The sequence below is a fragment of the Oratosquilla oratoria genome, chromosome 41 (assembly GCF_046742065.1).
Source record: "Oratosquilla oratoria isolate Oo_2021 chromosome 41, ASM4674206v1, whole genome shotgun sequence".
Taxonomy (NCBI): Eukaryota; Metazoa; Arthropoda; class Malacostraca; order Stomatopoda; family Squillidae; genus Oratosquilla; species Oratosquilla oratoria.
Genome location: NC_134817.1, coordinates 7,595,132 through 7,620,713, shown reverse-complemented (window position 1 = coordinate 7,620,713; position 25,582 = coordinate 7,595,132). Strand labels below are relative to the sequence as shown.

Below are 25,582 nucleotides of genomic sequence, written 5' to 3'. Positions count from 1 at the left end.
TGTATAATAAAGATATATTTTATAATCTATTGATTGATATTAGAATAAACATAAATTTACATTAACCATGTGTAGGACACTGGTTCATCAGCTGATTGCGATATAAACACGGGACAGGGCCAAGGCCCAGGGTTGCAAGCTAGTGCCAGTTTAGAGAAGTAGGATAAGTTAGATGTATCTCATTAGCGGCAAGTTATGCACAAAAAACACGGTATGTTGACCTAAGTCTTTTTCGTGCCATGAAATAGAGTTGTGGCCTTTTTTGTAGAATGACAGTTAAGATTAATTGTATAATGTATTACAATTGTAACAATGTGAATGTCGTTCATAATTCTATTCTGCTCCTTCATATGCGAATTGTAATGTTACGTTATCTGCTGAGAACCGAACCCGGAACAGTCAAGGGCTTTTATTGTAACTCATGTTCATTCACAAAGAACAGCTTTCACTTCACAGGTGCTCAATTATGAAACTACCTATGTCTCGACTCTAGTAAGACTGTAAGTAGTCAGATCAGATAGCAAGGTAACAGGTTACTTTCAAGAAAAAACTCAAGGATATATCATCATCATGTCTCAGCTATGGACCGAGAACAGCCTTGACTTTATGTACTACAAGCCTAGTGTAGGGTACAAGACTCCATGAGTAATACCAACCAAATCTGCATTCATTCATATCTGTCCTGATCTTACCTTTTTGTCCTTCAAAGGTTTAACATAATATAACCATGTTTGATGCTCAAAACTGGTTTCCACCTTTGTTTTGCTTGTCATAGTTTGGTATATGTTTCAAATATGGTCTGAGAACAGTTATGATCTGATCATCATAGTACTAGTCTGGTGAATCAGGGTACCAGGCAACAAGATAATTGGACCAAGCTGCCATGTAGTATTCACTCTAACTACATGTTGATATTGTTGATGGCCTACAACCTTTACTTACTTAGTTTATTTAGTAGAAACTAGAGGTTAGTTTATTTAGTAGAAACTAGAGGTTAGTTTATTTAGTAGAAACTAGAGGTTAGTTTATTTAGTAGAAACTAGAGGTTAGTTTATTTAGTAGAAACTAGAGGTTAGTTTATTTAGTAGAAACTAGAGGTTAGTTTATTTAGTAGAAACTAGAGGTTAGTTTATTTAGTAGAAACTAGAGGTTAGTTTATTTAGTAGAAACTAGAGGTTAGTTTATTTAGTAGAAACTAGAGGTTAGTTTATTTAGTAGAAACTAGAGGTTAGTTTATTTAGTAGAAACTAGAGGTTAGTTTATTTAGTAGAAACTAGAGGTTAGTTTATTTAGTAGAAACTAGAGGTTAGTTTATTTAGTAGAAACTAGAGGTTAGTTTATTTAGTAGAAACTAGAGGTTAGTTTATTTAGTAGAAACTAGAAGTTAGTTTATTTAGTAGAAACTAGAGGTTAGTTTATTTAGTAGAAACTAGAGGTTAGTTTATTTAGTAGAAACTAGAGGTTAGTTTATTTAGTAGAAACTAGAGGTTAGTTTATTTAGTAGAAACTAGAGGTTAGTTTATTTAGTAGAAACTAGAGGTTAGTTTATTTAGTAGAAACCAGAGGTTAGTTTATTTAGTAGAAATTAATTACTAGAGGATCTTCCTCATAGCTATGGTGGTCCATTGATACCTCTAGCCCAAGAGTCTTCTTTTTGTAAGTCAGTCTGGGCTGGAATGGAGTTTGAGGCTGCCCTGCAGTGAGCTGTGTACTTAGGTACAGGAGGCTCATCAGGCAGTATCTTCAAAAATTTGTATAGATGTATCTTGAACTTGATGACAGGGCAGTTCTTGATCTCCCTAACATGTTTTGGGAGTGTGTTGAAAATTCTGGAGCCATTGTAAGTAAAACTGGAGGCCAAAAGGGTCTTGATTCTTCCTGGAGCAGATGTAGGTAATGATTTCTTCTCGCACATGTGACCATTTCTGCTGTTCTGTGTCTCATGCAGAGACAGTGTAGTTGGGGTCAGCCACCTGTTTCTCCAGTGCCTTCTATACATATATGGCCCGATATCTCTCATCTTTTTTGCTGTGAATACAGGCCTAGTTTTTTCAAGTGATCCCAATAATTCAGGTCTTGCATACCTGAGATTTTCCTGGTGATGTGTCTTTGGACACACTCTAGTTCTTGTAGGTCTCCCTTTTTGTCTGGTGACCAGAGTTGACTACAATAGTCAAGTATTGGCTACGTGAGGGCCTTCCAAAATGTCAACATTAAATGTTCTTCCCTTGACTTGAAAGTCCCAAGAACCCATCCAGCTATTTGCCTGGCTTTACTAGTAGGAGTGTAGATGTGGTGTTTGTAGGAGGCATCTTTATTGAGGTGAATTCCTAGGCACTTGATCACAGGATTCGAGGATATAGTTTTGCCTCCCCTAGTGTGTAATGTGGTGGATCTGTTTAGGTTGAAGTTGGGGCCACATCGCAGGATTTCAAATTTGTCCTCATTTAACTGCATGTTGTTGATTTCAGCCCACTCTGAGACTTTGTCAAGGTTGGCCTGCAATTCCAGGATGTCAGCCTCATTGATTCCATGACTGAGGGTGATGTCATCCTCAAAGGATGACAAACAAGCTGTCCACAGAGTGGCTTATGTCATGCATTAGGACTAGTTTTTGTTGCTCAGTGTGAAGTTTACCTCATCCCAATTGATGTTGCTACTGAAGAAATTAAATTTGGAAAATGGGTTGCTCACAGATGGTATAGCTTCATCATTGGGGGAGGCTGGTTTTCTGTAATTAGTGGTTATCATTATGAGACTGGGATCCAAAAAGATGGTTTTATCAGTTGGAAAGTTAGTCACAACATCTCTATTGTTTACAAAGAACAGGTCTAGGATATTGTTCCCTCTTGTTCGTTTGTTAATAACCTGTGTCAGAAACATGGAGTTAGTGAAACACAGGAGTTCCTTTGCTTGTAATTTGTCAGTTTGAAAGGCTCCTGCCATGATGCCTTCAGGCCATCTGATGAATGGGAAATTAAAGTCACCACAGAAGACTATATCAGGTGCAGGGGTTTGTAGGATCTCATGGAGGTGAGATATTTGCTCATGCCCTGGGATGGACCCCCCTTTATTGTCCTACACTTGCTGCTACAGCAGTAGAATAATGTATATCACTAATAGTGGTACACTGATCTGGTATGCATACTGTTTTGGTACCTTTTAGTACTATTCTGTTGTTCCTGATGCATAAAGCAATGTTCTTTTAATATCTTGATGCTCAAATTTTGGTCTCAATCGTATGTTATGAACATTTTATTAGCATTAGCAAATCTATCATAATGGTTATGTATGATATGTGTACTGATTAGTATTACTCATGACTGTTTCTGGTCCCCCCTGCATAGATTGTCTGTGTAACTTAGTGTATAAAAACAGTCTGATTATTATTAAGTATTCAGAATTTAACCAGATGGGATTGCTGGTGGAATATATTAGGTTGGGAAGTTCTAGTGTGTAGCTTTCTCTTTGGGTTGCAAAATGTGTTTTATGCCAAATTGGGTGATGCGCTTTCAGAGTGCTTGCTAGTATGTGGTTTGTTAGTAAGTTGAATGGTTGGCATTGAGGGGGAGGGGGGCTGATGTGGGTTAATTATGTATTTATGTGAGTTTAGCTTGTTACTGGCAGGAATCAAGAACAGGAAAAGTTGCTAAAAGCTGTACACAAACAAATGTAGCTGCTTCAATTGCTTGAGATGCCACCATTGTTTTGGTAGATGCTTAGGTTGAAGAAATTAAAGGATGATAAATTCGTCTATTCTAACCTAACCAAAACTGCATCTAGTGATGCAGTACCTGTAATTCTAGATGTCATTAGGGTTATCGTTGTAGCCTCTGACCTCTGAATCTATCAAAACAAAGATGACAGTTAAAGGGGTCAACGCAACTTTGTTGGTTTGTGCATAGCTTTTAGCACTGTTTTCTGTAATTGATTTCTAATGCTATATCATGTAGGTGTGCACTTCTAAAATATATACCCTATATTTTTTTTTTTTAGAAATGCACACCTACACAACATGGCAATAGAAAATTAGATATTGTTTTTTGTAAAGTTTAATGCATCAATGTTTTTCTTGGTAGAAATCAATATAAAAGATAGCTAAAAACAAATCCACTACCAAACAGAGATACAGCAATAGCATTGCCATTTTGTCAGGCCAGTGTCCATTTTCAGTGACTGTTGGTATGCATACCGTAACCTCGGAGGCATTGGCACATTGGCTATACACATAGATACTGGGTGTTATGGATAAATTTGACTTTTTTTTAAGGAAGGAAAAACATCACATCTTGGCCAAAAATTGATTTATTCTCAAAGTTCGAAGTGCATCTCTTAGAGGATCTTTTGCCAAATACAGCTCACTCAAAGAACTACAAAATGGCTGCTGTGAACATGCAATCCTAAATATACAAACTAAAAGCAATGGCTCAGAAAATAACTCTAATTAATGTCCTAAAACAATTCATAAGAACCACTTGTGACTATTCTTCTACACCATGGCTTCAAAACAGTTGTTGAAATAAAGTATTGAGAATGGTAACAGGATAGACCAGACACCTTAATAGGACACATGCACACAGAAAGCAAAATCCTCCTCATAGAATGTTATAGAAGAGTGATAAGTACAGAGTGCTAGAACCCTTCACTCACCTCTTTATACCGGATAAGTGTCACCAGCTGAACATGAAAAAAACAGCAGGTTACTGTTCAAACATATACCATAAACTACTTTTCATACTATACAATACATCCATATAGAAACACACTCACACCCACATTATTAAACAAGCTCTTCAAGACAGACCACCATACTTGTTAACCTCCCCCCAAAAAATCAAATCAAATAAATAGGTATCAGCCCCACTCCACAAAAAAAAAAAAAAATCAGTGTTCAGGACACCATCCAGCTTTAAGATACTATCAACACAGAATAAGGCCATCCACAGAATAAAATTGCCTCAAAGAACCACACAGAAGACAATGAACATTCATGTCAGCAAATGAAGTAGTAATGATTTGATACCTATTTATTATAGGTGAATAGCAATATATTACTAATTTTTTTGATAATTATGACAACGTGATTATTTGTATTTTCTCCTATGAAATCTAATCTTTATTATTTTGTTTGAATTTTTTTTCAATCAGGTTTTAAAAAAGACTTGTGTCAATCAATTTTGTGTATGTGTTTTTTATTTTTACTCAAACATCAGGGAACCTCAGTATGTAGTGACACTTTGATTTGTGTAAAGTGCTTTGTCATGCTTACATAAACAAGCTAAGCTTGGGCTTAGTCTTTGAGTCATGTAGCACTCACTACAACTCACTGCATCACCATGTAAAGTACTCTCAGCTTTGAGCTACACTTTGTTGAACTGTTGGTGAGTATGTCTTGATATGTAACAGTTGTCAATAGATTTTGGGCTCTCAACTCATAAGGAATAGTTAAAGGACATAATCAAGATTCATGATGTATAGAATAACTACAAGTTCTTACTGCTGTTGTATAGGTATCTCAAGTATAGGATTCTTGAAAATTGGTATTTTATGTATGACTTCTGTCATCCTAATAGTAGTGAGTGTTTTCACTGAGTACTCTAATATTAAGCAATGTGATTTTCTCTGCCTAGTTTAGAGACCAGTTGGTGACCCATCAGTTTTGGTATGCCATTTTACGGGCAGGAAATTGGGTGTTCACCAGTAGTTCACTTGGTCTGATGACATCCTTGTCTTGCAATCCTGCTCTGCTGGGTCATGGTGGACATGTCCAGCACTGTAACTTCATAACTGACTCTAGACAATCATTAATAATAATAAAAAATGCAGTAAACATCAATGGTCAAACCTTCCATTGGTTTCTAATAGATCCTACTTGGAAGTGGCAAGTGAGGTGTTTTGAGAGGCAAGTAGTTGTCATTGCCACCATTATCTCCAAGAACACAGAATCCCGCCAACAAGAGCAACCACGGTGATGATGCCCACAGTCTTTCCCTACTAGCAGCTCTCTGTATTAAAGACTTATCACACTCAATTGATAACCAGAGTGGTGATTGATTCTCCCTTTGAATATAGACTTAGAAATATTCACCCACTAAGGCACCACACAGAGTGCCATATATAATTTGGCTACACATGGAATGGTATTAGCTCCAGTTTCCCCCAGTGACCTTTCTATGCATACTCTTGTCAGCCATTTGTATTTAGTTGAAAATGTAACTAGAAGTTACAATATGTCCTGTCAGTAAGTTTATTCATTGATTTTTCCATCATTTGGATCCATGACCTGAAGATTCGGAGAACTTTTATATTCCTTAAGAGACGATGAGAAATGCCTTAATAGAATAATTGAAGATCTTCAGAACTACAAAGGTGAGGAGCCCATTGCAGGAGGTGCATAGCTGTGGCTTATGTACTTCAACTGTTGGGACCAATAACAATCACTACTGGGAAGCTGGAAAGGATTTGAACCCACAACTAAGCAAATGTGAGACCAGCATGCTACTGATTGTGCCACCAGTGCACTAGAGTATACAAAGAGTAGCACCCAAACGGGTTCCCAGCCTGACAGATGAAACATACGAGGAGAGACTGGAAGCACCAGGTCTATCAACTTACATACATAAAGATAAAGAGGTGATATGATTACAGTACAAGAATCAGGTCACTAAAGGGGATAAAGAGGTGATATGATTACAGTACAAGAATCAGGTCACTAAAGGGGGTAGATGATAGACTACACTGACAGAGATCTCTTAATTAGGGCTTTAAGAGGTCATGAGAACAAATTAAGAAAGACATGTCTAAAGGATGTGAAGAAGCACATTTTTCCATATTGATGTATAAATACTTGAAATAGCATAGGAGATATATTCCAAGCTGGAACAATAGATGTATTCAAATCTAAATATAATTAGAAATTAAGAACATAAGACAAGTTAGAACCATACATGAATTTGTTGGTGGGTATGATAAATTGGAGAGTAGGATGTGGGGCTCCACAAGCATAACTTCTTTCCTGTATATTACAATTATGTACTGTAAATACATATATATTATGTAATTTGTTTCCTTTTTTCTTCTTGAAAGTATTGTTACTGGTGTTAAGTAAGTGGAGTATGTAAGGATTTGTCTTCAAGCTAGAATGATTATATATAACTAAGAAAATTAGTGAGACCAGATGAAAAAATATTTCATTTGTAGTTTGTGACTTTTGATTTTTACGGTTAATACAGGTATCATCCACATGCAATGAGTGAAGGAATGTGTGAAGTACGACTACTTTTCTTTGCTGCAGCAAGGGAATTAGCTGGTACTGGAGAAGATACACTAACTCTTCCCTGCAGTACTACATTCGAAGAGGTTTTGCAGATAGTGACAAAAAAATTTGAGGATATTATTAGAATTCAAGATACCATTATCCTCTCATTAAACCAAGAGTATTGCGAGAGGAACCAACCATTATCTGTGAGAAGTGGTGATGAATTGGCCATTATACCCCCAATCAGCGGAGGTTTGTTCATTTCCGTATTTGATATATTAAGAACATGTTAATTCTATGAGGCCCAAAGATCCTTCTAAACTAAATTATCGTGCATTATGTAGAACAAAATTTCTAGGTCCAATGGATTTGACTGGTAAATAGAAATGATTTTCACTGCTGTGTTGTCAGGGAGGGTTTCCCACAACTGGATAAGAGTATTTAATTGTATCCATCAACTGTTCCTCTTCTACTATAAACTGGCAATGTAGAAACAGTCTCACACTAATGCAGTACAGAAGTCAGTCCAATATTTCTTCATGGAAAGATCTATGGACTATTGTCATCAAGTGGCTGCAGGTTTTCAACTACCGGTAATGAACCTCAAAGTATCAACTTGTTATAAAAGTACATAAGATTGTATTTTACTTTTCTTTTTAGCTTGCATGCTATTTTCTTTTAGTAACAACAGTCAGGCTAAAAAGAGGAAGTTGAAAGTAAATGTGAGTAAAATTAAGGTATTGAAATGTACAAGGGGTGAGTGTGGCAGTGGTTGAAATTTTAAAAGAGAGGCAAGAAGAAGTGGATATTTTCAAGTATTTAAGGTCACATGTTACCCCAAAAATGGAGGAGTGGGGTTGGATGTGAATTGTAAAATAAGGAAAGCAAGTATATGTCTTGTGGGGAATGAAGGATGTCACATTAAGTAGATATCTGGAATGGATGCAAAAAGAAAATTGTATGTAAAGGTAATTATACTTCAGCACTATGTGGCAGAGACTTGGAATTAGGAGGTAGACAAGAGAAATTTAAAAGTATTTGAAATAAAGTGCATGAGAAGTTTAGTGGGGGTTATGAGGATGGATAGAGTGAGACATGAGGAGGTGAGGAGGAGATTGGGCATGTGGAATAAATAAGTGAGGAAGGAGGGTGGAAGGCAGAGATGGATGGGGTGAAAAGGGCTTTGAGTAAAATATCTGTTGAGCAGAGAAGGGAGGAGGCAAGGGATAGGTGTGAATGGAAAATGGTTATAAATGGGTGATAAAATCAACACATTCCAAAAGGATTTCTCTTTGTTTTCTCAGTCTTCACATGAGGGAAGGAAGAGGGAGGGTTGCCATGTAAATTAAGTGGGGGTAAACCAACATCAGCTGTTGGGCCTTGCTGTAGATGTGCTCTCTTGCTGCATTGCCTCTGACCCGTGCATGGGGTAGGGATGGCTCTTCATCCACGAGGAGCTAAGATAGAAGGGAAACAAATGCATGATGGGTGGGGATGGGTGTATGCTATCTCCCTTATAAGGGGGAAGAAGTTTTTTGGCATATAGATACACAGATGGATAGAATGTCATTACTTACAAAACAAGGTAGCAAGGCAAAGGAAAAGAAAATCCTCTCCCCTCTAACTTTCATAGACCATAGGGTAATAATTGTTTTCCTGAATTTAATTTATTGTAAATTTGCATCTCCATGGTGAATGGCAGTAGTCCTCAGGCCTTCCCATGGATCACACTGAGAAGAAATATTGGACCAATTTGTGTTGTATTAGTATGGGACTGCTTCTGTCTCACTGGCTTTTAGTAAAAGGAGAAGGGAGTCATAAGTTGTCGACAAAATACGATTGATGGTGATAGATATCTTGAGTCTGATCCAGAAACAATGTCAACCTCTAATCTGAAACCCAGGGTATAGGTGAGGGTGTTGATGAAATTTGAAGTCTAGCAGCAGGAAAATTATTCTTTTTGATATTTATCTGACAGGACCACAACTTGCAGGTACCCATTATTGATCCCAAACTGTAGTTTTACTAATGCCTAGAATATTCCTTCAATTCATAAAAATAATTATAAAACCTACAGGATGTTGTGTGGAACATTAGAAAATCAGTGAAGCTACTGAACAGGGTGAATATATGTGTGTGTATGTTTATATATATATATTTTTATTTTTTTTTTTTTTCCAACAGGATAAACAAGATGGATTATTTGAAATTAACAAATGATGTCCTTGATGTGGGCAAAATAAGCTCTGAAGTTTCGGATCCAGGATGTGGTGCTGTCAGTCTCTTTGTCGGCACAACACGTGATAATTTTGATGGCAAGAAAGTGGAACGCTTGGAATATGAATCTTATAATGAAATGGCAGAAAAAGAGATGAAGAAGCTTTGTTCCAAGGCAAGGGAAAAGTGGGACCTCAAGAACATTGCTATATACCATCGGTTAGTGTTTTTGACAGTTGACTACTTCGATATGTTTTGTGTAATAAGTTTTAGCATTGTCAGCCATTTCATTGTTCCAGTATATACCATATTAATCAAGTATTCATTGCATGTGTGTCAAAATCTCACTCCTAATTCAATATCAAAACTCGGTGCCAATTTTTTCCTTAAATTTAAACCTGATATCATATCTGATAAGAATGATTACTGGTAATTTATCAACTAATCAATACACAATGCACTAGAGCTGCAACCAGTGTATAATAACACTCACAACTACAAATGCATCAACACAAAAGCACGAAACATACAATAAACATAAATGGATCCTTCAATCTTTTGCCCATGGTTTCTCTTGCAGAAGACTTGCAGCCTCCAGGAAACTGGCAACACCCCTGGAGCAAGACCGTAATTCACTTAGAGAAAAGATATTGTGTATCTGTCTGGGGAATATTGTGGGGCTTAGTAGTATGAGATGTTCTGTGTCTTCTGTGTTTTGGATGCACCTGAGGCCGTTTCCATCCGAAAGGTCCCTCCTAAGGAAAGAAAGAACCACACCGAGACATTTATGTTTAGGATACCATCCAGCATTAAAACATCATCAATACAGAATAGGCCTGGACACAGAATCAAACTGCCTTAGGTGCAACCACCACACAGAAGACACTGAACACTTCATCCCACAATGCCCCACTTACAATCCCTAGACCAGTGTTTCTCAACCTTTTTACCCTTGCATAACCTTTCAAATAAATTGCATGTCTCAAGGAACCCCTGCACAAAAAAAAAAATAATAAAACACATACCATATCTTTCTCATTTTATTTTCATTGTGATAATAGGTTAGATGTGACGATGTCTATATTACAATAGCCAAGAATATGTCGTGTGTGTTTAGTTATATTACATGCATGAAATTGGATAAAAAATCAAAAGTGCATAAGCTTTTCTCACTTGTTCTCACGGAACCCTTAGGGACCTTTTGCGGAACCTTAGGGTTCTGGGGAACCCTGATTGAGAAACGCTGCCCTAGACAAACTATCTTCCCTGAGTGACTTATGGGCATGTCTGTTTGGTGCCTGTTATCTGAGAGCCATAAGTCTCCTGCAAGGGACCTGTGGCAATAACTTGATTGTATGTGTATATATGTAAAAGATAATTTATCAATGTTAGTTTTAGATAAGGATCATATGTTGTTGTTTTTTTTTTCTTTCTTTTTTCTTTCTTTCTTTCTTATTCTTGTGTGTATTTCTAGGCTTGGATTAGTTCCAGTTCAAGAAGCAAGTGTCGTCATTGCTGTAAGTTCTGAACATCGACGTGAGTCTTTGGATGCTGTTTCTTTCATGATTGATGCTTTAAAAGCAAGTGTACCCATCTGGAAACGTGAAGTCTATGATGATGGGAGTGGTGATTGGAAGAAAAACAAGGAATGCAAGTGGACAGAAAAGAAAAGCAAGTGATGTATTTAAAATGTAGCTAGTATAGTTTATTGATGCTTGACTTAGTCGTATGGTGCCCATAAACCAAACCTCAAATTGATGATCACATTTCGTACAATTTTCACAAAATTTTTGGCCAGTGTACACAGGAATACTCAGTAAGAAATTAAAATTATCACTGTTATTCATTCCAGTGATGGTGATACTCTATATCATCTTGAGTCTTTAGATTGTCTTTAGCAGCACTAGCAATTTTAGCCCAGCTTAATTTTATTTCCTTATTTTGTTGCTTTATCCAGTAGTTTTCTTGCTTTATCCAGTACTATTGTTATACAGTCAATCCTTAGCATTTATGGGTTCAGTACATACAGACTGGATTATTCGGGGGTAGAGCCATGAATATGATCGGGTGAAAGATTTGATTGTTCTTGGGTAAAGTCACTAACATCAGCAAATGATAAACTGTTATTTACGGGTTGAGTCAGCTTGCGCTGCCTGCACCACTGCCACTCTCCCTCACTTGTGCTGTGACCATCCTAGTTTTTGCATCTTGTGTGTGTGTACCAAGATCTCTGCCCTGCATATCTCTTGTGATGTCCCTCAAGAAACCAGCTAATTCACCTGGAGTAGCCCCAGATTGCTGGAAGATGGTGATGTCAGTAACAGTTGTTATTATTGACAGCCGTGAATAGGACGTGCAATGGGAAGTGGTGAGTGGGGAGGGAAGCTGGAAGAGATGATAGGCAATGGGGCAACTGTACTCACCTACTATCCAAGATACCACCACCACCTATTTTCTATATATATATATATATATATATATATTGTCACAAATAAAATGCTTTAAAGAATGCACATAGTGTGTTTTCTTTAGTTATACTCACTGTATATGTAAATAGGGGTCCAGGTTTTTTTTTTTTTTTTCTTAAGGGGAGTGGCAATTATTCACAGTTTTTTAACAATTGTGGGGATTTGTGTCCCCCCTAACCTCCATGAATGTTAAGGTTTAACTGTAATTAAAAGTGCATGTATTTGTAACTATTCTTTGTACTTACAATCAAGGTAGCTCAATTATTGTAATTTTCCTCTCGGTATGCTGTAAGCATGTTCAGTGGTTAAATATATGAATCTAGAATAGTTTTCTTGTTTTTCATAATATATCACTGTTTAAAATCTGTAATTTATTTATTTTGTTTTCCTTTATTTTGCCTTGACTATGAAATTGAATAATATTCCCTCAAAAGAAGGTAAGGATTTCTTGGTGTAGGTATTTATTTAATTTTGTTAAATTATCGTCATCATAAGAGTGGTGGATGGAAGTGAAATGGTAGGAGTGGATATGTGCCTTTGATTTGGCTACCTCCCCTATAAGGTGGAAGAAGCCCATAGTATAGAGATACTCTTTTACTCTGTTGGTGTTTGGGCTGTTTGCTGACCCCTTACTGCCGATACTATCTACCTCAATTGTCGTCGGTCTTGGGCACTTGCCATCCATTATTCCGTATTCTCCATCCCGGCACTTCGTAGGACTTGTCTGATGTTATCCATCCATCTTCTTCTGGGTCTTCCTACTGATCTTCCACCGATAATTCTTTCTGTCATGGTATAGAGATAGGTCATTACTTTCATTATTATTTTGAAGTACACTTCATGTACTTGGGGTTGTGGTGGTGCAGGAGTTGAATGCAACGATAATTAGCAGGGAACTGCAGATGGTAAAGAAAATGGAGAAAAGTAGGAGGTGAGCCAGTTGTTGATTGGTGATGACACTGTGTTTATGGCAGGGTCAGAGGTGGTGATTAAGGCAGTTAGTGACGGAGATTGGGAATGTATGTAATAGGAGAAAATTGAAGGTAAATGTGGGTGAAAATAAGGTGATGAAGGGCACATGGGGAGAGGATGGCAGAGAGTTGAAAGTAAGCTTTAAAGGAGAGAGGCTGGAAGAGGTTGATAGTTTTGGGTATTTGAGGTCATATGGCAGGGAAAGGAGTGGAGGTAGAGGTAAATTGTAGATTGAGAGAAGCAAGTGAATGCCTTGGGGGATTAAAAATGCCATGAGAAATAGGTGTCTGGGGATGGATGCAAAGGAGATTATATGGAAGGGTGATTGTGTTGACATTTCTGTATGGAACAGAGACTTGGAATTTAAGAAAAGCAGAGAGAAAAAGTTTAAATGTATTTGAAATGAAATATCTGAAGTATGGTAGGGGTTACAAGGTTGGACAGAGTGAGAAATGAGGAGGAGAGCGGGAGTGGAAAAGGAGATGGCAGATAGGGTTGATGAAAGAGTTTTAGGATGGTTTGGGGTTTAAACCTGGACTTTTACCAGGTCAGTCCTCTATGGAAGGTACAACATAATCCTTATGCCAGTTTATAAAAGATTTGGCAGTGTGGCACCATCTTCTTGAAACAGGTGTGCACCTGTTAACTCAAACAACTCTAGATGGTAATTCAGCAGCTTGTAATATGCATATTGAGTCACTTTGATATTAGCAAGCAACAGTCCAAGTTTCCCCAGACCCTTACCTGAGAAATGACTCAATACCATAAGAGAATGGGAGGGTTTCATGGTACAACACAGTCTGGGTCCAGTTGGTCATTGTTTTGCCTTTGGTAAACATGGCCACCTCTCCCCCCAGTCACTTTGAAAATCAATTTTTTGGACCAAAGCACCTCCAGCCAGTCAGCCTCCACCCGAGATATTTCTCTGCAAAAGCAACTTAACAAGCCCTCTGTACATGGGTGAGAATTGGTTTCTTCTCGGGGCAGTTACTACATACATACATACATATACCAAGGCTTTTTCCCCCTTACAAGGGAGGTAGCCAAAAAGGAAAAGGCATAAAATCATTCCCACCCATTCCATCCCTGAACACACTCCACACCCCTCCACCCTCCCTCTTATCTTAGCACCTCCTGGATGACGGGTCATCCCTGCACCTTGTCCACTGCCCTGGGTCAGAAGCAGTGTTGCAAGACACAGCACATCCACAGCAAGGCCACTTCATTAAATCAGCAACCCCCCCTCTCTGTCCCCCCATGCATAAAAGGAGAAGACGGGGAGAAATCCCTTCAGGCTGCGTCAAATTTTGCTCACACATACTACCTCATCCCCCATCCCCCCACCCATTCCACCTCATGCATCACATCATCATCCATACACAACCATTCTCCATTCACCCCTGTCTTCTGTCTTCTCCCGTCCTTCCTCAACAGACATTCCCCTCTTCTCCAAAGCCCCCTTCACCCCATCCATCCACCTCATCCTAGGACGTCCCCTCATGTTCACTCCCTCCACATCTGCCTTCCATACCTCTTTTACTAGTCTTTCTTCACTCATTCTTTCCATGTGTCCAAACCATCCCAATACTCTTTTATCAGCCCTATCTCCCAACTCCCTTTCCACCCCTGTTCTCCTCCTCACCTCCTCATTTCTCACTCTATCTAGCCTAGTAACCCCCATCATACTTCTCAGACACCTCATCTCAAACACATTCAAACTCCTTCTCTCTTCTTCTCTTATGTTCCATGTTTCTGCTCCATACAGTGCTGTTGGCACAATCACTCCTTCATACAGTCTCCTCTTAGCATCCATTCCCAAATGTCTATTCCTCATTACACTTTTTAATCCACCAAGGCATTTACTCGCTTCTCTCAATCTACATTCTACCTCCACCTTCACTCCACCTTTTCCTGCCACATTTGCACCCAAGTATCTAAAACTATCCACTTCCTCCAGTTGCTCTCCCTTAATGCTCACTTCCAGTCTACTGCCACTTTCACCCCTTGTACATCTCATCACCTTACTTTTATCCACATTTATCTTTAGCTTACTGAAGTAGTTACTAGAGTAGCCAAACTCACAGATGCATTGACTAACAGTATGTACAAACATTAAACTAAACAAACTAGTGATGATTTCCTTAATTTTATGAGCTGAAATGCAAGGAAACCAGTGTAGGTGTCTCATTATGTTGTCAGCACACCTAGAAGTCTTACGAGACCTACCAGACCACTTTTTCTGGGTTGATGTGGCATCACACCCTCCCTCTCACAGCCTTGCATTATATCATCTCACAGCACATCCAGTAACTTTTAAGTTGATTGGCAACTTCTCTAGTTTGCTCTCCTGCATACTTTAAAACAATAATGTAGGAAGTAGCTTCTGATAGTAATTTCTTCACCTTGTTGATAGTAAGGCTACAAACATAACAAGTGCTAAGCTACCAGAAGAGACTGGATGACTACATTGTGGACAAATGCCCAGGATGTAACACTTTACCCCTTACTATTCAACACATAATAGAAGACTGGGTTATACACAATTATGCATGCAAACAACACAACATACACTCCATAAAGGATTTGTGGGAAAACTCCGTTTCGGCTGTGGCATTCCTTGGGGAGAAGGGAGTGCTCGGACAGACAGTCTAGGGAACAACAACATCAAGTAGAGGGGGCTGAGGTCAGGAGGAAGCATTCAAACAATCTGTCACTACCACAGCCAAGCAAACATTGAGCATCAGTTAGTTGCTTGCAGTGAGAAGCAGAAGGCTGTGATGTCATCATGTCATAAGAAGAACATAAGAGCATAAGAATGAAGGAGACTGCAAGAGATCATTAGGCCTACACTAGGCAGCTCCGTATCCATCACCACCTGTCATCCCCATCCATAAAGTTGTCTAATCATTTCTTAAAACAACTGATAGTTTCAGTGCTTACTACATGGTTACTAAGTTTATTCCATTTGTCGACCACCCTATTAGTAAACCAATTCTTGCCTATTTCCTTTTTAAATCTAAATTTGTTCAGTTTATAACCATGTCCACCAATCAATATACCATGGGCTTTTTCCCCTTTACAAGGCAGGTAGCCAGTCAAAAGGCAAGTACCTACCCCCATCCACTATCTTTTCTTCCCTCTCATCAAAGAGGTGGTGAATATTTGCTTCCCACTGGAACTACCTTTCCCTCCCAATCCTTCACCTTTAGCATCTCCCTAAGATATTCTGCCCATCTTCCTCATACATGGAACATAAAAGAGGAGGCGTTTGAATGTGTTTGAGATGAGGTGCTTGAGAGTATCATAAGGATAGAGTGAGAAACGAGGAAATGAGGAGAATGGGGGTGAAAAATGGAGTTAGGAGATAGGGTTGATGAAAGAGTATTGGGATGGTTTGGACACATGGAAAGAATGAGTGAAGAAAGACTAGTAAAAGAGGTGTGGAAGGAGTGAACATGAGGGGTTAACCTAGGATGAGATGAATGGATGGGGTAAAAGGGGCATTGGGAAAGAAGGGAATGTCTGCTGAGGAAGGATGGGAGAGGACAGAAAATAGGGGTGAATGGAGAATGGTTGTGCATGGATGATGCTGTAATGCATGAGGGGGAGTGGGTGGAGGTGAGGGAGTGTGCGTGAGAAATAAATTGACACAGCCCAAAGGGATTTCTCACCATTTTCTCCTTTTCTGCTTGATGGGACGGAGAGGGGGGGTCACCGATTTAATGAAGCTGTGTTGCTGTGTCTTGCAACACTGCTTCTGACCCAGGGCAGTGGGCAAGATGCAGGGATGACCCATCATCCAGGAGGTGCCAAGATAAGAGGGTGGAGGGGAGTGGAGTATGTTAGGGATGGAATGGGTGGGAGTGGTTTTTATGCCTTTGTTTTTTGGCTACCTCCCTTGTAAGGGGGAAAAGCCTTTGGTATGTGTGTGTATATATATATATATATATATATATATATATATATATATATATATATATATACATATGACCCAAATTTTAGGGTTCTCATTGGAAATCTCCCAAACTCTCTTATGCTTTAACTTCTTGTAGGACCAGTGTACAGCGAGCAGGATACCTAGTCCCATCACTCTGTCATGCTTTGTCACCTTTTATGACTCGCATGGGAGTATGGTGGCAGAATTCTTTTCTCCTACCACTGTAGACATAGGGGAAAAGAAAAGGTACGCTCAGAGAAGTGGTAAAGGACAGTTTCAATGGGACAGCATAAAGGAGAGATGGTCATAGTGCAAAATAACATCATCCATCTAGTAGAGATACTCTTAACTTGATAAATGATGTGTGGCTCTAGTTAAGAGGCACCCCAAAACAGTGGGATTGGAATAGGTAGATAAGCTTGGTTGGCTACCTCCCATATAAGGGGGAAAAGGCCCTTGGTATATAGATAGATAAATAATATATGTATGTATATATATATATATACATACATACATATACAAAAGGCTTTTTCCCCTACACAGGGGGTAGCCAAAAAGAAAAAGGCATAGAAACCACTCCCACCCATTCCATTTCCTATATATTCCACTCCCCTCCACCCTTCTCCTTCTTCCCACTTAAAAAAAAAGAATATATGTATATATATATACTGTATATGAGTGGATGGGTCGAAGTATGTAAGGCGGATGGGTGGTGAGATAAACACAGGGAACCGTTAGGGATTTATTCTGACGTTTCGTCCCTACCAGGACTTCTTCAGAGTACATATACCTTAAAACAATTCACACCTTAAATACCCACCGAAGCTCTCCGCCTTCCACCATGATCGACGTGACTTCTCATCCTCCTCCACTCTGCCTCGCCATATTTGTTAATTTAATAAACCCATAGCAGTGGTTGTTGTATATATATGAAGAGAACTGTAATATTCTTTTAGATAATTATGAAAATTTACATTTTGTTTAAAACTTGTCAAACATACAATTTAGAAATATGGAATTTAAATTCTTTGCCAGTTTTCTGCATAGGTAAGTGAAACAAGGATATATATATGTATATATATATATATATATATATATATATATATATATATATATAATATATATATATATATATATATTATGTTGTTAAAACAAATGGTTGCAACATGGCTAATAAAGATATACCCAATTTATTTGTTTTATCAACCTCATGAAAGCATATATCTTATATCCTCTTGTACCCTCTTATATCCAATAAAGTCAACATGCAGAAACAGCAAATATGGGGTGCTGATTAGTTTACTTTTTCAACTAGGAAAGCATGATATGGAGGAAGATGAAGAAGAGTGTGCAAAAAAAATAAAAATTGATGGAGAAGAGGCACCAAATGAACAAATCTGTGAAGAGGCTTCACTCAAAAAAGATGTAAATGAAATACCACCAGAAGTGGACCGAAGGGTAGTACAGATAACTGCATCTAATGAGGAGGTGAGGTAGAATTAATTTTGCTTATGTGTGTGTGTGTGTGTGTGTGTCTGTATATATATATATATATATTTATATATATATATGTAATATGTGTGTGTGTGTATATGTTTATATATAAACTTGTCCATATCTTACATAACTGGGTTCAAGCCCACAGCCTGACAGTGTATCAATTACCAAATATGCTTCAATTGAGCTCCTGTTAGTCTTGACTGTGTTTGCAAGGAATTAAATTGGAAAAAGTTAATGTGGTTGATAAGATGAATATATATTGTGTATGTATTTGCCTAATTGTGGTATACAGTAAAGGAACAACACTTGTACGGTTCTGTCCCATATTCTCCAATTAATCATACCTTGCCTCTAATCTGTACCGAGATAAGAGGGAGGGAGGAGGGTGGAGGGGAGCGGAATATATAGGAAATGGAATGGGTGGGAGTGGTTTCTATGCCTTTTTCTTTTTGGCTACCCCCCATGTAGGGGGAAAAAGCTTTTGGTATATGTATGTATTTATATATATATATATGTGCATGTGCTTCTAATCCGTGCATAGTTCCAATTTAGGCTACATCCTTAGTTTCCAATGATCATACAGTGAGTCCTCCTTGTACGGTAATTCTGTATCCGGTAAATTCACAGTTAGAGTAATTGGTAATTACTACCCTCGTTTCTATTTACGGTAAGAAAAATTCACAGATACGGTATCCGCTAGATATTTTGAAGAGGAAAGAGCAGGGAGAAGGTACGTCTGCCATATCCTATTATTACATATTATGATGGGTTCAGTATACGGTAATTTCAATTTGCGGTAAGGTTTTCAGGAACGCATGTGTACCGTATAACGAGGACTTACTGTATTTAGATTTGAATTCAAGTATCATTATAGCTTGGACTGTATCACCTACTTAGGTACTCCAAGTGTTCATACATCTGTTTGGAAGCTATTTCTTCACATCCTTTAGACATGTATTCTTTCTTGATTTGTTGTCATTACCTCACTGGCTGAGCGGGTTAGGGCGTCGTTACTTGCAGCAAAGGTCGATGGGATGGCGGTTCGAATCCTGCCACCGGTGAAGTTGAACCAAGGGTATGGTTCATTAAATTCCACACTACAAAGCCCTCTTTGTGGGGCACTGTCTCAGCCTTCCAATTGGAGGAGTTTGTGACGTTAAACCATATCATCATCATCATCATTACTTAAAGCACTCTCATTCCTAATCAAGAATTCTCTTTTTTGTCAATGTAGTCTATCCCCCTATAGAGACCTGAATACTGTAATCATATCACCTCATTCTCTTTGATCTTTCAGCTTTGGCAGATCCAGTACTTTTAATCTCTCCTTGTATAGTTTATCTGCCAGGCCAGGAGCCAGTATGATTACTGTCCTTTGTACCTTCAATCTTGCCTATATCCTTCACTCTGTATGGGAACCATACCCCTGATGCATATTCCTGTGTTAGTTGGATCAGGATGTTTGAGTCTTTTCATCATCTCTTTAACCATGTCACTTTATCCTCTGGGATAGGGAAAGAAATAGACAGGTGAGGTGAAAGGAGTCTAGGATGTACATGGTATGTCTGTTGAGCATGGGATAGTGCAAAAAAATAGGAATGAATATTGTAAGAATTCTGTATGTAGATGTATTTCTGAGGTTGACACTGTTTAGTCTTGGTCGTTTTTTGTAGATAAAGCGTCGTATAACAGCCTTCCAACAGCGTAAGAGAGAGGAACTCGATGTAACCAACGTGCAAGAATTTTGCTTTTACAATGGTGTGAATAACTCGGCCAGCTGTGCGAGAACTACTGCCATCCTTGTTCGTTCAAAGGGATCCAACAGCCACCTTAAACGTAAGTTGATTGTGAGTAAAAGCAGCAATGACTGCAACAGCACTGTGGGAGAGAGACCAAACGCAGAGTATGGGATCCAATGTATTTAACGTTTCGCCTAGCAGGGCTTCTTCAGAAATAACATAGTGGACAAACATCTGACTCCTTGATATAAATCAAAACAATGGATTTTTTTTACAATAAGTAAATCTTTAGCAATTTTAATAAAGTAACAAGCAATTTACGCAAATTGTGTTTACACCAGTTTCATGTTCGTTTCTCCCCGCAAGCTCGGGTATATAAGGAGACAGATGTTTGTCCACTGTTATTTCTAAAGAAGCCCTGCTGGGCGAAACATAAAATACATTGGATCCCATACTCAGCGTTTGGCCTCTCTCCTACAGTAAGTTGATTATCTGAATAGTGTCATTCTGTCAGAATTGGTATTTATTCACCTAGTTGTATTTTACGGGACGGGAGCTATGCGCGTTGTGACCCGTTTTCGTATTTCTCCACATCCAGGTTATATATTTCCTCATGGCATTATTACCCCTTCAATACTGATGCATGATGACCCATCACAATACTCGTATTATAAAGTTTCAGCTGTATTACTCATTTTATTTCACTCTGAATGTCAATAACCACAAAAGATATGATGAGGCCAGTCCACAGAACATGGGGGTCGCTCAGCTACAACTACAAAATAAATATAATCAAGAAGCTGATGCCAGCATCCTTGTATAGGCACTTACTCTTCATGATGCCTATGTAGTTGTCATTGTATTGAAGGGGGTTAATAGGCTGCCACAGTTTGAACAATTGTATTTACATTTGAATTGCAACTGCTTTAACAATCCTCATTCATGGTATATGTATTGTGTACAGATATATTACCAAAGCACAAATATTCAGTTTCATGTAAGAAACATGTATATTAGTTTTCATTCATGCATGTTTCACTACCATATTACATACCACATATTCTCTCATCCTTTAAGGAAGGCAGTAATGTGAAATTGAAAATTTAACAGTATTAGCCTATAGTATATAAACTAATTTAGATTTTGTATGATGATTTTCTTATATATCCTAACTTGTTTCCCCCTCTTCTTTTTTACAAGTAACAAAGGTTGTGAATGAATGGGGACCACAAACCCTTGGTGTTGACCCAGGATCAATAAACAGCAACCCAGGTAACCTTTTTGTCCTTTCCAGCTTTGTTTTTTGTGGTTTAAGAAGTATGGTAGATCTTATAAGGATGGATAGAGTGAGAAATATGGCAAGACAGAAGGGGCTGGAAAAAGAGTTGTCAAGTAGGGTAAATCAAGAACACCTAAGGTTGTTTTGGCTTATGGAAAGAATAAATGAGGAAAGACTTGCAAAAATAATGTGGAAAGCAGAAGGAATGCCATGGCCGAAACGGGGTTTTTCCTACAAATCCTTTATGGAGTGTATGTTGTGTTGTTTGCATGCATGATTGTGTATAAAGCAGTCTACCATGACGTGTTGAATAGTATGGGGTGAAGTGTCACCTCCTGGGCATTTGTCCACAATGCAGTCATCCAGTCTCTTCTGGTAGCTTAGAAGGGCTGGGTGGTGGCCGCATTGCAGTCTGGGAGAGAGGATTCAGAGGGATGGATATCAGGGAGTCTGGCATGCAGCAATGTGTTGTCTTTTAGTGAGTTAATGGAGCAGTGAGTGATGTGATTATGAATATGTTTCTGGAGGCTAGTATTTGGTGGTTTTGGAGGAAGAGAAGAGAGTATTTGTGTGTTGAAGTGAATGGATAATGGTTGTAAATGGATAAAGAAGTTACACTGCCTGAAGAGATGTCCTTATCTGCTCTGTATTATATATTTTATTATTGTATGAGGAAGGGGGTTGCCATATAATGAAACAGCCAATCAGTCAATCAATTTGTTGCCCCAAATCTGTCATGCAGGATAGCCATGGCTCTCAGTAAGTCAGCAACAGCCAGTGGATTGGCCCAGAAGTCATTCAAGGAAGAAAATTTTCCAATAACAGACACTCCTCTTCATTTCTCAGTCTTCTCATGACTTTGTGAACATAGCATAGTTTATTGTACCTTCCATCATATCATTTATATAGATAAGGAACATTACAGGAACTAGTATTGACCCTCAAGGGACTGCAAGTTGGTGCTTTCCAGCCTGATATCATGCGTATGAGTGAAAGGTTCCCAAGGATTGAAATAAAGCATTCAGTAGTACCAATTCATAAGTGGAAAGTTTGCAAGCTTGAGTCTAAAAACTTTAGATATGTTAACCTTTTGAGCATCCCAGGTAAAGTGTATGGCAGAATTTTGATCCTGAATGTAATGAGAGAAATGACATGATATAAGATGGTTTTTGAAAAGGAAAGCATTCTTGAGAAAAGTTGTAAGAACGGGAAGTGATTGCAATGTGGTTTTGTGGGTCTAGAGCTGTATGATAAAATAGATAAGAAAGGAGTATGGGAGACTGAGATGGTATAGAGTTAGAGGAAGAAATTTGAAGGTAGTGAAGAACTTTTATGATGGTTTTGAAAGTTGATCTTTAAGGTGAATGAGACAGGGATGTGTAATGTCACTGTGGCTATTCAATGAAAGAGCACTGAGATGGTTTGGACACACTGAAAGAATGAGTGAAGAAAAATTAGTTAAAGGTGTGGAAGGCAGAGGTGGAGAGAGTGAACTTGAGGGGACAACTGTGGATGAGATGGATGGATGGGGCGAAAGAGGCATTGAGCTAAAGGGTAATGTCTGTTGAGCAAGGAATGGAGAAGGCCTGAGATAGGGGTGAGTGGAGAATGGCTGTGTATAGACAATACTATAATGCAAGGATGGGGGGACAGGGAGTGTTATGTATGAATGATATTTTGATGCAGCTTGAAGAGCTTTCTCCCCTTCTTTTTTCTACATGAGGGGATGGAGAGGGGGGTCGCCAATTAAATGAAGCATCCTTGCTGTGGATGTGCTGTGTCTTGCTGCATTGCTTTTGACCCAGGGCAGTGGGCAGGATACAGGGATGACTCATCATCCATGAGGAGCTAAGATGAGAGGAGGGGAAAGGGGTGATGCATGGGAGTGGAATGGGTGGAAGTGGGTGCTTGCCCTTTTGATGTGGATCCCTCCCTTGTAAAGGGGAAAAAGCCCATGGTATGTAGATAGATCAGGGTGCAAAGTGTATACAAGTAGAGTCTATATTTATCTTTCATGGATTTATCTAATGTTTATTAGAATTAGAAGATTATGAGTATTTTTGTCATCTTGATGTGCTGCATGAATTCTGACTCAGTTTGTTATGATTTTGTTGATATGAAATTTGCCAGGTGATACAAATGTAACCTCTTGCTCCTCAGTGCAACCTAAGATGGAACCTTCAATAGAGTCAGAAATAAAAGAAGAAAAGGATACACAAATTGCTGAAGGTAAGGTTTCTTAATGCACTCTTCTTCTCCAATTGTATTTCTTCTGGAGTAGAGTGTTATATTTATGCTGTAACCTCTAGCAGTACAACATATTTTACATAGTTGATACTAATATTAAACAACTTTATATGATTGAAGTTAAAGAACCTAGATTAAAGTTAGTAAAAAAAAACCTTGGTATCCAGGGTTCACCATTCTTCTGAATAGAATTGTATGAATACCTAGAACAAAATCTAATTTGTACATACATACATACATACATATACTAATGGCTATTTCCCCCTTACAAGGGAGATAAGCCAAAAAACAAAGGCATAAAATCCACTCCCACCCATTCCATCCCCACACACTTCACTCCCAATCACCACCCTCCCTCTTCTCTTAGCTCCTCCTGGATGATGGGTCATCCCTGCATCTCACCCACTACCCTAATTTGTACTCTGTATAAAATTCTTAATACAGTAACACACTACATTGGATTAATATTATAATTACTCAGGTTCATGTAAACTGTTGTTACTTCTTTGGCAGGGGTAGAAGAACGACTACAGAACATGGAAACCCATTTGCAGATAAAGCCTAACGGTCCTCTACCCAAAGATATTTATGCTCGAATAAAGGCTTTAGAAGGAAGAATATTATTTTTAGAAGGACTCTCTCCGGAATACTTTAATTGCAAAGTAAGTTTGACAGAAGAGAGGGGTGAGTGGAGAATGGTTGTGTATGGATGATGCTGTGATGCATGGAAGGGAGTGGGTGGGGGGTGAGGGAGTACATGTGAATAATATTTTAATGCAGCCCAAAAAGATTCCAAATCTTTTCTTTTTCTGCATGAGGGAATGGAGAATGGGGTCACTGATTAAATGAAGCGGCCTTGCTGTCGATGTGCTGTGTCTTGCTGCATTGCTTCTGACCCAGGGCAGTGGGCAAGATGTGAGAATGACCCGTCATCCAGGAGGAGTTGAGAAAAGGGGGATGTAGGGATGGTGAATGGGAGTGGAGTATGTGGAGATGAAATGGGTGGGAATGGATTTATGCCCTTCTCTTTGGCTACCCCCCTTGTAAGGGGGAAAAAGCCATTGGTATATGTATGTAAGTTTGACTAAAGTTTAAGTTGTATTTAGCACTATGAATTATCAAAGATTTAGAAGGAGAATTGTTATTTTTAGGAGGAACTTTCTCCAGAATATTTTAATACTTTGGTACGATGATGCCTACATGAGGCATGAGTGGGTACATGAGGATGCTTATCAGGAGTGTGAGTACGTCACTTAAGAGTTTTGTATTCACAGGTCCCACAGTATGTCAAGAGGTTTGTGAAGCCAGATATCAAGATTAATGAAGACGATGTATGTATGCTATTTCTCTGTTTATTATTTCAAAGATAGGCAAATCATTTTGTAGTACCTAACTTGTCAACAGTACTTTTAGTTCAAGGTCTGTCACATGTACTTATCAACTTATATTGAGGTTGCATGTTCTGAAATATTTCATCAGTCCATAATAATAACTTTTCTCATTACGTAAATACAATTTTGACAGTCGGTCATGTTCTAAATTTGGTTAAAATTTTCAGATGAAACTTGAAGACTTGGATGCAAGGATATTTGAACTAAAGGAGAAACTTAAAAATAAACAGCTCAAACTCTACTCATAAAGTTTCCCCATTACATTAATCTATATGAAGGATTCATGAGGAGAAAAACATAAGGTTTACAATTTTTACAGTTTAAGTGGTATATAACACTACTCCAATTATTGAAGTTTTATCATTGTAATATAAACACATTTACAGTTTGATTGGCCATTATCATATATGCAAACTAGAAATAAATTATATTTTTATAACTTACCAAATGTATGGAAAATATCAAGATCAAATAAATCTATGTGGGATTTCCTATGTTTTTGTTCACATATACATTAAGTAATAAGTAACGGACAAGTCAAACTAAGGGCATGGTTTGTTAAATTACATGCTAC

General features: G+C 38.4%; 2 protein-coding genes across 3 annotated transcripts; both read left to right on the top strand.

Annotated features, from left to right (window-relative positions):
* The first annotated feature begins 102 nt into the window (after positions 1–102).
* On the top strand, positions 103–7,551 carry Mocs2A (Molybdenum cofactor synthesis 2A). Its single transcript, XM_076178392.1, has 3 exons — positions 103–211; positions 5,866–5,968; positions 7,233–7,551. Exons 1-3 carry the CDS (start codon positions 196–198, stop codon positions 7,549–7,551), a joined length of 438 nt encoding a protein of 145 aa, XP_076034507.1. The 5' UTR covers positions 103–195.
* On the top strand, positions 7,269–25,496 carry Mocs2B (Molybdenum cofactor synthesis 2B). 2 transcript variants are annotated; one of them, XM_076177923.1, is made up of 10 exons: positions 7,269–7,510; positions 9,443–9,694; positions 10,950–11,146; positions 18,168–18,340; positions 20,026–20,188; positions 21,292–21,363; positions 23,531–23,599; positions 24,131–24,279; positions 24,892–24,948; positions 25,176–25,496. In XM_076177923.1, exons 2-10 carry the CDS (start codon positions 9,453–9,455, stop codon positions 25,254–25,256), a joined length of 1,203 nt encoding a protein of 400 aa, XP_076034038.1. In that variant the 5' UTR covers positions 7,269–7,510; positions 9,443–9,452; the 3' UTR covers positions 25,257–25,496. The 2 variants fall into 2 exon arrangements, with proteins under 2 accessions (XP_076034038.1, XP_076034039.1); XM_076177924.1 differs by lacking the exon at positions 7,269–7,510 and adding an exon at positions 9,120–9,251.
* Positions 25,497–25,582: the final 86 nt, after the last annotated feature.

What these genes read in the sequence shown, in the direction of transcription:
- Mocs2A (XM_076178392.1), top strand. An exon ending in CGCCAACAAGAGCAACCACG is followed by an intron (nt 5,969 to 7,232) that starts GTGATGATGCCC and finishes CGGTTAATACAG; the next exon opens with GTATCATCCACATGCAATGA.
- Mocs2B (XM_076177923.1), top strand. Translation starts at nt 9,453, where the DNA reads ATGGATTATTTGAAATTAACAAATGATGTCCTTGATGTGGGCAAAATA. An exon ending in ATCAATAAACAGCAACCCAG is followed by an intron (nt 21,364 to 23,530) that starts GTAACCTTTTTG and finishes CTTGCTCCTCAG; the next exon opens with TGCAACCTAAGATGGAACCT. An exon ending in TCAAGATTAATGAAGACGAT is followed by an intron (nt 24,949 to 25,175) that starts GTATGTATGCTA and finishes TAAAATTTTCAG; the next exon opens with ATGAAACTTGAAGACTTGGA.